Below are 15026 nucleotides of genomic sequence, written 5' to 3' on the forward strand. Positions count from 1 at the left end.
CTGAACATTGACACGCATCGCCTGTGGTACGGTTTTGGTAGCATAAGGACCTTATTTTTCATATATTGACAATGAATAATACATTCAATTGATACACACCTTTTTTAGGGTTAAGGTTCACACATGGCCATATTTCCATGTTACAGCGCGTGTTTACAGGAAACGTAGACTACCTGTGCTAATTGGCATTCTGAGTCTGAACACCTGTGTGTAAATGGAGAACAGACACCACAAACGTGTTGTCAGCGGACAGTACTGTCGGCTGCAACTCTGTTAAAACGGTATGTGTGTGTTGCATTTATGAAATTATTTTGATGTCATGTGAAAGTAGAGGGATATATGTTTCTAGAACAATACCGCAATTGAGAATCGATTCACATTTAACTTAAGAGTATTTCGCTGTTTTGGCTTCCAGCGCCAATTCGCACTTTAAACAGAACATGTAAGGTCCTTGGACTAAGGAGTAACGTTAAGCTCCTGTAGTCCAATATTGGACTAGTCTACAGCTTGCACTTCCGAGGGCACTTTGGAAGTTTGAGAATTGGAGTGAAATTTCACAGCTACTGCCTAGTTTACATAATATTGCATCAGATTGGTTCTCACCACCCATCTATCAAATGTGTGTATTTTCACTGCAGACGTAAATAGAGATGTCTACTGTGTTCTTGCCTAATTTCTTAATCCCTTCAGTAATGGTGTGGGGTAGGATTCAGGATTGTGTTCTGTTTACATTGTGTAATGAAATCTCTAACACTCTGGCTACTTGCTTCATTTATCTAGTGATGTGATCCTGCTTTTTGGCAGGGAGCCCATTATGTGGTCTCACCTCCCATAGTGGTTGAGCCCTGACCTTCACACATGCAGATTAGCCATGTGCCTGATCCCACCATCAGCCAGCTATTTACCTCAGCAGGAGCATGCATGCACACACGTGCACTGGTCACGCCTGCCCTGTGACAACCTGCTCTAAAAATCTGTTTCAAGGTATCGATGTCTTATTGTAATGTGGGCATGCTTTCTTTCTGGAAAAAATTATAATACAATGTTGGTGTTGTAGCTTAGTTTCCCCACTACTAATTTCTACCTCACACCAGTGTAAAATATAAATTTCAGATAGACGCTTCTTTGTGTATTTACCAGCTCATACCCGCTGTCTCCATCAGATTGAGATTCTGTCACTGACAAGCCTACAGTAAATGTCTAATTTGGAAGTTAATGATCTTCAGAGGTATTGTAATTGAATCTTAAATTAGGCTTATTAAAGAGGACGTGCCCTGTTTTTCTAGCAGCTCGCTCTCATTCGGGCTTTGAGCACACAAACCTTGGAGCTTCAGAAGAAATACGGAGGGAGAGACACCGAAATAGCTTTGACGCTCGCTTTGACCATGCTATCAAACGATCTAGTTATGGTATATTTTGACAAATCAAGTGGGTATATTTACGACAAAGATACCGTTTGTGGATATAGGCCTATACCAAGATGATCTGCTAAATGCAGAGATGTAATGCCTATAATGTGCAGGATGGTTCTATTCATGACACGCCTGGGCGTCAGTGCGATGGCCACTTCATCGTGGGTTAGAGAGGGTTCGTCCCATGCCTTTTGGGGTCAGACAAACCTGACATTGGGTGTTCAAAACTCTTTTTACACTGCTGGCATATTTATCATAGTTTTGTCAGAATTGCGCTGGTTATCGCAGGAGGTGGCCCTATTTGTTTTGTTTTGAAAAGGCTTTGTCTAAAATTTAGGGCTGTCCCGGACCAAAAAAGTATCTTAGTCAACCGAAAGTCATCTGTTCTTTCGACCAATCAGTTGGTCAAAATTTTAAACCGTGTATTTTTCCATGAAGACACACCCTATGTATTTCAATAAAATGAACTATATATGCATTGAGCTTGTCTGATGCTTTACGCGCATTGGTTAAAATAAGACACAAATTACTTGAGGGAGCCAGAGATCAAGATAAACTTAACCTGACCCGACCATCCTCCTACTGGCGCTTGCAGATTCTGCGGGGAGTCAGCAACCTTTATCATGTGACATGCCAATTTATCTTACCATTTCTACCGATCTGCGTGCCAGGTATGGTTTTCATATGCACATTTTCGTGAAAAAGTTTAATTTATAATATCTTTCGTATCTCAATCATTGTCATGTGGCTAAACAAAATTCTATCCAAAACTACATTTAAATGATACAAACCTAAAAAGTTACTTCCATTGCCAACTGTAAATAGCCTATAAAGCCAACAAATAAAACCATTGCAGCCTGCAGGCAGAAAATGTCCTAAAATAAGTTATAAATAAGCCAATGTGATTTATAGGATATCTTCAATGAACTTGAAACATTGTATTAACTTGCATCTGGCCTGAAGCTCATGCTAGCAAACTTGCAACATTGTATGAAATATTCTGTGCCCTCAGTTTCCCACACCAGTAAGCTCAGGACAGACACAGCTGTAGACTATTTGCGCCATGGATAAGAAGTAATTGGGTAGGTCTATTTTATGACGTTTCCACTGGATCAGAGCATGACATTTTTCCTTTTTCGCGCTGAGTTGTTTTTCAAATACATTGAGGAACTATTGTCATTCTCAATGGATGTAAAAACAGACTTAGCTTGCTTGCTGTTTGAGGTGAAGAAAACATTACTTTGAAGTTCCACAGCTTATTAGTGGTGGTGTGTTAAGCCAATCAGAAATACTATCTGATCCCCAAATTGGCACATTTGTGCGCAGGCCAGGTAACCTATAGGCCTACTTCTACTCTTGGCATTCTCTAAACCAGCTTCATTAGGAATGCTTTTCCAACAGTCTTGAAGGAGTTTCCACATATGCTGAGCACTTGTTGGCTGCTTTTCTGTCACTCTGCGGTCCAACTCATCCCAAATCATCTTAATTGGGTTGAGTTCGGGTGATTGTGGAAGCCAAGTTATCTGATGCAGCACTCCATCACTCTCCTTCTTGGTTAAATAGCCCTTACACAGCCTGGAGGTGTGTTTGTCCTGTTGAAAAACAAATGATAGGCCATCCCATCTGGTTTGCGCTTAATGGGACTATCGCTGCAGAATGCTGTGGTAGCCATGCTGGTTAAGTGTGCATTAAATTCTAAATAAGTCACTGATGGCATCATCAGCAAAGCACACTCGCACCTCCATGCTTCACGGTGGGAACCACACATATGGAGGTCATCTGTTCGTCGTCTCACAAAGACACGACGGTTGCAACCAAAAATCTGGACCCATCAGACCAAAGGACAGATTTCCACCAGTCTAATGTCCATTGCTTGTGTTTCTTGGCTCAAGCAAGTCTCTTCTTATTATTGGTGTCCTTTAGTAGTGGTTTCTTTGCAGCAATTTGACCATGAAGGCCTGGCACACAGTACTACATGGAACTCTATTCCACATCAAGTAACTGACACAAGCGGTAAAATTTGATTTAAAAAACACATTTAAAAACACAGCGGGGACTGTGCAGCAACCCAAACAATGTCGCAGACACATACGATAACATACGCACTATACATACACATGGATTTAGTAATGTAGGTCCCTAAGGGCACACAGTGTGTTGTGAAATCTGTGAATGTATTCTGTTTTTTAAAAATGTATGAACTGCCTTAATTTTGCTGGACCCCAGGAAGAGTAGCTGCTGCTTTGGCAGCAGCTAATGGGGATCCATAATAAATACAAATTCACGCAGTCTCCTCTGAACAGTTGATGTGTCTTTTGAACTCTGAAGCATCTGCACCATCGAGGGCATTCTGACTGGTTGCATCACGGCCTCCGACCGCAAGGCACTGCGGCCGCAGTACATCACTGGGGCCAAGCTTTCTGCCATCCAGGAACTCTATACCAGGTGGTGTCAGAGGAAGGTCCAAAAAATTGCCAAGGGCTCCAGCCACCTTAGTCATAGACTGTTCTCTCTGCTACCGCACGGCAGGCAAAAAAATGAAGAAATGCTTAACAGCTTCTACCCCCCAAGCCATAAGACTCTTGAACAGTTAATCACATGGCTACCTGGAATATTTGCTTTGTCCCCACCCCAGCCCCCATTTTTATGCTGCTGCTACTGTTTATTATCCATGCATAGTCACTTTACCTCTACCTACGAGTACATATTACCATGACAAACCGGTGCCCCCGCACATTGACTCTGTACCGGAACCCCCTGTATATAGCATCGTTACTCTTTATTTTATTGTTGCTCCTTAATTATTTGTTATTTCAATTATTTTCTTAAAACTGCATTGATGGTTAAGGGCTTGTATTCGGCCATGTGACAAATAAAAATGGATTTGATTTATTTGGGCTGCAATCTAAGGCTGGTAACTCTAATGAACTTATCCTCTGCAGCAGAGCTAACTTTGGGTCTTCCTTTCTTGTGGTGGTCCTCATGAGGGCCAGTTTCATCATAGCACTTGATGGTTTTTGCGACTGCATTTGAAGAAACTTTCAAAGAAACGTATGTACAGTAATGATTGACTATTGTTTCTCTTTGCTTGTTTGAGCTGTTCTTGCCATAATATGGACTTGGTTTTTTACCAAATAGGGCTATCTTCTGTATACCACCCCTACTGTGTCACAACACAACTGATTGGCTCAAACGCATTAAGAAGGAAAGAAATTCCACAAATTAACTTTTAACAAGGCACACCTGTTAATTGAAATGCATTCCAGGTGACTACCTCACGAAGCTGGTTATTTAACACTTTTTTGGATTACTACCTGATTCCATATGTGTTATTTGAGTTTTGATGTCTTCACTATTATTCTACAATGTAGAAAATAGTAAAAATAAAAACCCTTGAATGAGTCGGACATTTTTGAATGGTACTGTGCTTACGTACATAACATAACAACCATACATAACATATACAGATGCCAGGGTATATCTGGTGTGCTTTGTGGATTAAGAGCAAGCGTATGCCATGGTAGATGAGCTTCATTCTCTATTTCTTCGAGGTCACAATAAGAGGTCTTTTCTCTTCCATTTTGCCACAGTACCAACCTGTATCAATATGCAGAGGCAATATCCCTGATCTTACCTGTGCACATAGCTATCTCTTGCTTTTAGGTAGGTTATACATAATATCTCTCACACACGAATTCACCCTTAATCAAACAAAAAGTTCTCAATTTGGGTTTATCATTCATCTCCTCTAATCATTTTTGAAATATTGCATCAAGTTTTCTGATAATATCAATGTTTCCTGTAATTTGTTTTTTGTACAGATGTTCAGTCACTATTGAAGGTCAGACATTTCAGTTGCCCAAGCTCCCCTCTATGGATAGATCCCATTGGAAAAACATTACTATTTATTTTTCCTTTATTTAACTAGGCAGGTCAGTTAAGAATACATTCTTATTTACAATGAAGGCCTAGGAACAGTGGGTTAACTGCCTTGTTCAGGGGCAGAATGACAGATTTTTACCTTGTCAGCTTGGGGATTTGATCTTGCGGTTACTGGCCCAACATTCTAACCACTAGGCTACCTACCTACTAGCTATTCTGGCAGTTGGCATATCCAACAGTCTATTCCAAAGTCTCACCAAACACACCTTCCATCTCACCGGGTTCCCAACCCATGTCCCCAGTTATTGCAAGTATAGGTGCAAACTTGTGACCACCTTAAGTAAAGTACTGCTCTGGACATGTTTTGTTTTTGAGATACCTCTTAGCACTCCTGCTGAATATTCCAGAACAGGACACACGCATCTCTGGGGCAGAATAACAGATTTTTACCTTGTCAGCTCGGGGATTCGATCTGTCAACCTTTCGGTTACAAGTCCAACGCTCTAACCACTAGGCTACCCTTCCGCCCAATTGCTAATGTACTCGATGTCTTCACCAAAACAAAACTGAAAAACACTTCTCTTTAGTACCTGGTTTTCCAAAATGCTTTATCTGTGTTTTTGTCTGGTTGATCATGAGTCTCCATCTTTTACACCAATTAACTACAAATTAAAAGTTTCTGCAGGTCTTGTTCAGTTTCTGCCATCAAAATAACATCGGCATATAAAAGGATACTTAGCATTTCATCATGTCTTACTCATATCTTATAAACATAGCGAACAAAGTCAGTGATAAGGCGTCTCCTTATTTTACACCTGAGGGTGTGGGAAACCAATCTGTACGATATTCATTAACACGCACACAAGCATTTGGTACTTCGTAAAGAGACTGGATTGCATGATAAAATTTCCAATCAACCCTTGTCTTTAACAAACTACAGGCTAAAAGATCCCTTTAGCTTTCTGGAAGTCAATGAAACATGCAAATGTAGGCTTTATGTAATCTGTCTGATTATTGTACAGACTGAGAAGATATGATCAAAAGAGGCTCTGGATTTACCGAAACCATTTTGTTCTTCCACTAGAATGTTTTGATCCTCCAAAAAGGTAATTAGCCTATTGTTGAGGATGGATGAATATCATTTTATATACCGTACTTCATAAACGTATGCCTCTATAATTCATTTACATTGTTTTGAAGATTTGAGAATGGGATTTACTATAGACTTATGGATGGCATTGTACTGTACTCAAAACAAATTTGGATTTTAAAACTTAATTAGGCAGTTCATCAATGTCAAACACGTTCCCATTTTTTTGCAGCGTCAATCACCTTAACATCTGGCAGAGAAAAAGCTCCTTTAAGTATGGGTTACATACAGTGCTGTTGGAAAGTTTTCAGACCCCATTACTTTTTCCACATTTTGTTACGTTACAGCCTTATTCTAAAATATATTCAATCCCCCCCCCCCTCATCAATCGACATACAATACCCCATAATAAAAAGCAAAAATGTTTTTTTTTTAAAGACATTTTTGCAAATTTATTACAAAAATATAAAATACGGAAATATCACATTTGCCTAAAGTACTCAGTACTTTGTTGAAGCACCTTTACGTCATTGAGTCTTCGTGGGTATGACATTACAAGCTTGGCACACCTGTATTTAGGGAGTTTCTCCCATTCTTCTCTGCAGATCCTCTCAAGCTCTGTCAGGTTGGATGGAGAGCGTTGCTGCACAGCTATTTTCAGGTCTCTCCAGAGATGTTTGACCGAGTTCAAGTCCGGGCACTGGCTGGGCCACTCTAGGACATTCAGACTTGTCCCGAAGCCACTCCTGTTTTTTCTTAGCTGTATGTTTAGGGTTGTTGTCCTGTTGGAAGGTAAACCTGAGAGCTCTGGAGCAGGTTTTCATCAAGGATATCTCTGTACTTTGCTCTGTTCATCTTTTTCCTCGATCTTGACTAGTCCTCCAGTCCCTGCTGCTGAAAAACTTCCCCATAGCATGATGCTGCCATCACCACGCTTCCCTGTAGGGATGGTGCCAGGTTTCCTCCAGATGTGATGCTTGGCATTCAGGCCAAAGAGTTCAATCTTGGCTTCATCAGACCAGAGAATCTTGTTTCTCATGGTATGAGATTCTTTAGATGCCTTTTGGCAAGCTTCAAGCGGGCTGCCATGGGCCTTTCCTGAGGAATGGCTTCCATCTGGCCAGGAGTGCTGCAGAGATGATTGTCCTTCTGGAAGTTTCTCCCATCTCCACAGAGGAACTCAAGAGCTCTGTCAGTGACCATCACGTTCTTGGTCACATCCATGACCAAGGCCCTTCTCCCCCAATTGCTGTTTGGCTGGGCGTCCAGCGCTAGGAAGAGTCTTGGTGGTTCCAAACTTCTTCCATTTAAGAATGATTGAGGCCACTGTGGTCTTGGGGATCTTCAATGCTGCAGATTTTTTTTTCCAGATCTGTGCCTCGACACAATCCTAATGGACAATTCCTTTGAGCTCATGGCATGGTTTTTGCTCTGACATGCACTGTCAACTGTGGGACCCTATATAGACAAGTGTGTGCCTTTCCAAATCATGTCCAATCAATGGAATTTACCACAGGTGGACTCCAAGATGTAGAAACATCTCAAGGATGTTCAATGGAAACAGGATACACTTGTGCTCAGTTTTGAGTGTCGTAGCAAAAGGTCTGAATACTTATGTAAAGGCATTTCTATTTTTTTAATACATTGTCAAAAGTTTTTGCTTTGTCATTTATAGTGTATTGTGTGTAGATTGCTGAGGATTATGATTTTATTTTTGAATCCATTTTAGAATAAGGCTGTAACGTAAGTAACAATGTGGAAAAAGTCAAGGGGTCTGAATACTTTCTGAATGCACTGTGTATTCAGTGGTGTAAAGTACTTTAAAAATACTTTGAAATACTACTTAAGTTGTTTTGGGCGGTTTCTGTACTTTACTTTACTAGTACTTTTACTTCACTACGTTCCCAAAGAAAATGATGTACTTTTTACTCCATACATTTTCCCCTGACACTCAAAAGTTACAATTCGAATGCTTAGCAGTACATGGAAAAGGTCCAGTTCACACACTTATGAAGAGAACGTCCCTGGTCATCTCTACTGCCTCTGATCTGGTGGACTCACTAAACATAAACGCTTCCTTTGTAAATTGTGTTGGAGTGTGCCCTTGGCTGTCAAAAGTAATAAAGGAAATTGTGCTGTCTGGTTTGCTAAATATAAGGAATTTGATGTATAGCATTTACTTTTACTCAAGTATGAAAATGTATTTTTTTCCACCACTGTACTTGAGTGCATTTCAAATCTGATACCTTTTAGACTTTTACTTGAGTTAATTTATATTAAGGTATCTTTATTTTTACTCAAGTATGACAATTGTGTACTTCTTCCACCTCTGTGTTGATCAGAGGGTTTTAACATTCTATTTTGTATTTTAGTTCTCAGGGAACGTATGTCTTTATAAAATTCTTCCTCAAAATATGCCACATTTTTGTTACCTGAGAACAAACGAGCAAACCACTTCTCCCACTCCTTAAGTACCTGTGTAATATCTGAGTTCTTGTAATCTTTCCTGGACTTGGTTGTATTCTTTATTCTCATCCCCCCCCCCCCCCCCCCCCCCCCCATTTCAGAGTATATATTATCACCATTTTTCATACCACACATCTAAATCTATTGTTGTCTCTTGGCATCTTTGCAGAGTTTCACCAGAGCTCTACATGCCATTTCAGAACATAAAGTAATTTGGCACATTTCTTTAATTACGTTTAAGCCTGTATTGTTTGCTCCGAATGATGCACAGTAATACCTGGCTGAGAAAGTTTGTGGCCAACCAGAAAATATCATGAACAAAATATTAACCAGGAAGTCTACTTTTTTTCTCTCCAGTTTAAGTCAAAACATCTGCATTCTTCAACCATCTGTGTAGGAGAGAACACCTTAAATGCCAAACAAGTTTGTAGTCGTGGAGGGTAACTATGTAGTCCATCACAGCTTTTCCTTTGACAGATGCTGTATGGATGTAAAGTTATCGCTTAAGGGGCATATTCTTCCATTAATTATACACATGTTCGAGTCCCGAAGGAATTCTAATAGGGTTTCCCCATGATGATTAACAAAGTAATCCAAAGCAACAGGCAATGTAATATAATTTATATAGTCATCTAACCTCTCAATTTGACTGTTAAGATCCCCACATATGTAAATAGCATCTGCTTCTGTATACTTGACTTAACAAAGGACAATAGAAGGAGGATGTATCTCGAACCCATGTAGACTGTTCAGGTGGAAAATAGCATGAAAACACACAACTTTACACATATTCCCACTACCTCAGAGCCCCTAGGGCTTTTACATTCGTTTTTCTTTTGGCCTCGCAAGCTTTTGTTTTTCCCATAACGTAGCTACTTTCTCCTCCACGGACAGACACTCCACCTTCACAACCCCGGGACATTTACCTCTCTCCCTCATCCTCTCAACTGTTTTGCAGCCTAGGCTAACCGATATCAACTGGTTCACTTTGTAGATTAGGTCCTCTTTTTCATCAGCTGGCAGTCCTGCCACTATGATATACACGTCTGGGTCGGACTTTGATTTGGCGGTACCTATTCTAGGAATTCTACACAGGACTCCAGACGTCCAACTTCAAGAGCTGTGCGGTCTTGTAGCTGCTTGTTATTATTCTCCAGTTGAGTCAGCATAGCTGTATGATTATGCTGAATGTCTTTCTCCAAAGATGCACGTAAGCTGTCAACTTTACTATTCATTCCTTTTTCAATACTCACCCTCATTTTGTCAATCATTTTTTTCTCTTCTTCTTTGTATCTAGACTCCTTATCTCTGTCATGAGATTAGCCATGCTATTGGCACTTTCTTTCATTTGATACATTCGGCTGCGTAGATTTCTACCGGAGTCCGTATGTTTTAGCGGTTAAGTGTTTCTGTTATTAGCAGCTAAGTTTATAGCTAGGCTAGCCAAACATTCTCCAACAAGTCTGTCAATTGACTCTTTCACCCTCACGGGATTCAGACTTCAGCTGCCTCCATTTACTGGCTGATCTTTGTTTAACACTTTGAAAATGTTTCAATTAAAAAACAATTTTGGGAAGAGTTTGGTCCCATAAAGAAGCAGCAGTGTTTTTCATCATATACACCGGAAGCACCCTTGGAAGTGGGTTACATGTTTATTTTGCTTTCGACCTCATTAGAAGTGTTGCGTACGTGTTTGGTCTAAAATATGTAGGGTTTTTGGTCTTTGGGATTAAAACGGATCCTGCAGTCAAGATCATGTTTAGTAGATGTTTTTCTTTTTCAACTGTTAGCCATTTGTGTTTACCATGCTGGATTCTGGGAAATGTACATTTGATTGGTGGTTGTTTTGGTCTTTTTGTTTCTTAGTCCCAACAATAATTGATTTAATTTGGACACTGCCAGATGTACAGTCATTTTACAGAAGACAATGTTAGTGCAACATCCTCCACATGCTTTCATTGACGAGAATCCCTTCTGAGTTTTTTTGTAGTTTTTTTTTTCAGAATAGGCTGTCTACCTTACCCGTGTGTGTTAACTCAGGGTGCCCAGGCATGACTGCTGACACTTAGACTGCTCGTTTAAAGTGGCCTCTCAGGCTTTCTCGATATGCTCACAGTTTCTGTAAGTGGTGCTTCAATTGGCCTGAACTTGGCAGTGACATAAAAAGATTTGCTTGAATTGCGCATTTTATTTATTAAATTTTTTTCTTTTTTTGGCACAGCCTGCCGAGTCTCTTGAGAGAATAACCTGACTCCCAAAGCACTTGACGGCACATTAGCCTGGATATCTTTACCAACCACTAGACCCATGTCTGCCATCCTCATGCCAGGTGATAGGGCTCTGCTGATTTCATTGAGATATAAAAAAATACTTCTGTAGTTCGCAGGACATGGGGAATAGGTCTACTTCAATACTGGGCAGCTTTCATACTGGAATTTGAGTATTGATAGTCAGGATTGGACCATGTTGCTATCAATTTTCTTTGGCAAGTCCTAACCGACTTATATATATATATATATATATATATATATATATATATATATATATATGAAACGATGGTGAACAGAAAAACAACACTCACCTTGTGGACCGAGGTGATGGAAGACCGATTGGTGGAGCTGTGGAGAGAGCATGGCTGCCTTTTCAATGGGCGAGTTGGTTTTACATTGCCCGGTGCCCCGGATGGGTGGCGTTTGCTCATTTTAGACCATTCCATAAACAAAATCTCCACCCACACGGGGCACCGGGCCTTGCAAAACAAACTCCACCAATACTACGTTTGCATCCTACCATGACAGAAACCAAAAAGATGATTCCGTATTCTGCACCTTGGGGCGGCAGATAGCCTAGTGGTTAGAGCGTTGGATTAGTAACCGAAAGGTTGCAAGATTGAATCCCCAAGCTGCCAAGGTAAAAATCTGTTGTTCTGCCCCTGAACAAGGCAGTTAACCCACTGTTCCTAGGCCGTCATTGAAAATAAGAATTTGTTCTTAATTAACTGTCTTGCCTAGTAAAATAAAAAATGAAAACCTCCGTGTCCTTTGATGTTTTGGCACATAATAATCTGCACACTAATAAAGCAGATCACTGTTTGTGTCCATTTATTTCCTACGACAACCGAGAAACCAGGGCAGGATTAACTAGGGAATGTGAGCACCGCCGTCCTGGGGTTGAGGATGGATGGATGGAATGAAAGATTTGGGACAAGGAAATCGGGAAATGTGAGCCCATCGAAGTTAAGATTTTAGAAGTTGTGTAGTGTATGCCCAGTTTAAGAGAGACATTTTAAATTTGCAAGCTATAACCTCAACTGTTAAATGTTTATAACACAAGCCCTACCATGTTCCAACTCATCCCCTCTCTCTCTGTTAGGTGCCACCCATGGAGGCCATGGCCATGAAGCGCTCTCAGCTCTATGGCATAGGCAACAACCCTTACTCCCAGCAACAACAAGGCGGGGGCGGGTCTTACCCTGGCCAGCCATACGGATCGCCTTCTCCTCACCGCTATCCAATGGGAATGCACGGGAGGGGTCAGGTGGGCATGAGTGGAATGCAGTATCCTCAACAGCAGCAGGTATGTTTTCATTTAGTCATTTTACCCCTACCTAAATATCTGCCCAGAGTAGGCTACTCTTCTACAGACTGGGCTACTGCTAGCATGCAGTAGTTATCACATTACGCGTTCACTTTAACTAGAAACAGCTTCGGGACCCCTTTCATTGGTGACACCAGTAACTGAAAGGCAGAGGGCTCGTCAATCCCCAGCCTGCTGTCCCATCATAACCGGCACAAGGCATGGGTCTGTAAAAAAAGACAGTTGGAAAAACATTCCAGGTGAAGCTGGTTGAGAGAATGTCAAGCATGTGCAAGGCTGTCGAGGCAAAAGGTGGCTACTTTGAATAATCTCCAATATAAAATATTTTGATATAACACTTTTTTTTTTTGTTGCTTACTACATGATTCCGTATGTGTTATTTATATAGTTTTGACGTCTTCACTATTATTGTACAATGTAGAAAATGGTAAAACATTAAAAAAAAACTTTAATGAGTAGTTGTGTCAAGTTTTGACTGGTACTGTATATCTTTCATAATATTTCTCCTAATGTTATTAGCCTACCTCCTTCTCTCGCTCTTGTTGCTTCATTCCTTCCTCGCTTTCAACTGTTACCCTAAATGAAATAAGTTTCAATGTCCTTATTCTAATGACATCCTTGAATAATATAGGACTAGAATTAGACGCAGAAGGCTTTCACTTCTCTTCACGAATATTGAATGGTTAGCCTATGGGTCTGACGAAATAACGTCTATAGCCTACCGCCATCGCGCGTTCGTTCTTCTTTCAAACTACCCTTGAGTTATATCGGCTGCTGTATTTAACATTCAACAAACAAGAGCTTGCGTCCCTCTTCGAATAGTCTATTGGTATAAGAAATGCCAAAATAAATGTCCAGCAAGCTATTCTAGTCTAGCTTTTCCAGCTTGGGACTCTAAGAGCTAAGAAGCCTTTTTTAAGGAGAGATGCCAGCGGAGCACAGGTGTGTGCGTATTGCGCAAGAGACAGATGCTATTATTTAGAAGCTTATTATGCATAATATGCATCTATCATTAATTAGCTAAATATAAGGCTAATACTGCGTAGCATTTGTTACCTTAGAGGTAGGCTAGGACATAGAGATATATATATATATATATATATATAGAGAGATATATATATATATATATATATCTGTGTGTGTGTGTATAGGGCTATATATTCATCTAGAACCGGATTATCTATTTTGCATGCAATTGGAATGGAATTGATGGAGAAAGATGGAGTGCTCACCCATACACTGATTTAAAGCAGCTATATTCGAGTGATGGGCTGTTTTAAAACTCTGCAGCTGCAATAAAAAAAACAAAAACATCTTTACAACAATATTAATTAAGTTGACCCCCGAAAGCTAGATGGAGATGGGTCAATTACATGCACGTTCGTTTTTTTTTTAGATTACCGTAGCATAGACTATGCTGCAGCAAATGTAGGCCTACCTGTCACAACAAATAAAGTTACCATGACGAGAGAGGTCTACATGCATTGTGAACTGCGCTCCGTACTGAGATGGGCTGTCTGTCCCCACCCTGAGCGTCGATGATTCATCATGCAGAGGGCGTAGAGGAGCCAGATTTAGACGTCGCATATTTTAAGTTACATTTTCACTCTATTCTCTTAATATTAATCATTTCTTATTATCATCCCGGGAAAAGGGAGTGGTTTTAGGCAGTAAATCTCAGTCAACGGGTTCCCGCCATTCAACCCTACTCTGTAACAGTGTCCCAAATGGGACCGTATTTCCTATGGCCCTAGTCAATAGTCGTGCACTATATAGGGAGTAGGGTGCTATTTGGGACACAGCCCCTGTGCAGATGGACAGGGCTGTGAGGGAATGTGAGGGAGCTGTTGACATGCAGCATGGCTGTCAGAGCGTGGGCCGGGACAGGCCGGGTTGGGTCAGTCTATTCTGGGTGCGGAGTCAGACGACCCTGCTGCTATATTTAGCCCCCAGACTGCTGGGTTTGGCTCTAATGCTCCTCCAGAGATGGCCTGGCAGTGGCACTCCCATGGGACTAGGCTGCCGACGTAGCATGTGTAATGGCCGTTAATAAGGACTTGGTCTCAGCAGTAATATTTATGTGTAGTACACACAATGCTCACATGCGAGCTCTCACACTCTACTCTCTCTCTCTCTTACACACACACCGTTTATGCTATATCATCCTTTACTTGTTAGTGTTTTGCTGATTGAAGTAAAATGCCTGGACTTTGCTGCTGTTCTGTTTCACAATGGCCCCCATTTCATTCCTTCCGTTATCGATCCAACGCCAAGTGATGGAAAAAAATTGTCATGAAAACCCATTTTGATATTAATGGATAATAGCTTACTATGCCCTCCACTTTGGCTGAAGGCAAGGGCTTTGCATGATGAGTGCGCGCACACAGACATGCCCTCTGTCAGACTTTTTCCTGGCAGTCCGAGTCCGTGTGATGGTGGTGATACAGCATGACATCACGAACGGTCTTACGGTGTCCATTTACTGTCATCAGTCTGTCATCACCATGCTAGTATCTCTGTCACTGAAGCTGTCAGAAACCAAGATGACAGCAAATACAATCATTTTCCCTATAAACCCC

At 40.9% G+C, this 15026-nt stretch overlaps 1 protein-coding gene across 6 annotated transcripts in view; it reads left to right on the forward strand.

The window, feature by feature from the left end:
- LOC115194902 (AT-rich interactive domain-containing protein 1B) overlaps positions 1-15026 on the forward strand; it is a 106964-nt gene that overhangs the window by 2762 nt on the left and 89176 nt on the right. For all 6 annotated transcript variants that reach the window (XM_029754814.1, XM_029754831.1, XM_029754823.1 and 3 more), the window contains exon 2: positions 12223-12426. In XM_029754814.1, coding sequence (XP_029610674.1) covers positions 12223-12426 — 204 coding nt within the window. The remainder of the gene's footprint in view (positions 1-12222; positions 12427-15026) is intronic.

Source organism: Salmo trutta, chromosome 1 (genome assembly GCF_901001165.1).
Source record: "Salmo trutta chromosome 1, fSalTru1.1, whole genome shotgun sequence".
Lineage (NCBI taxonomy): Eukaryota > Metazoa > Chordata > Actinopteri > Salmoniformes > Salmonidae > Salmo > Salmo trutta.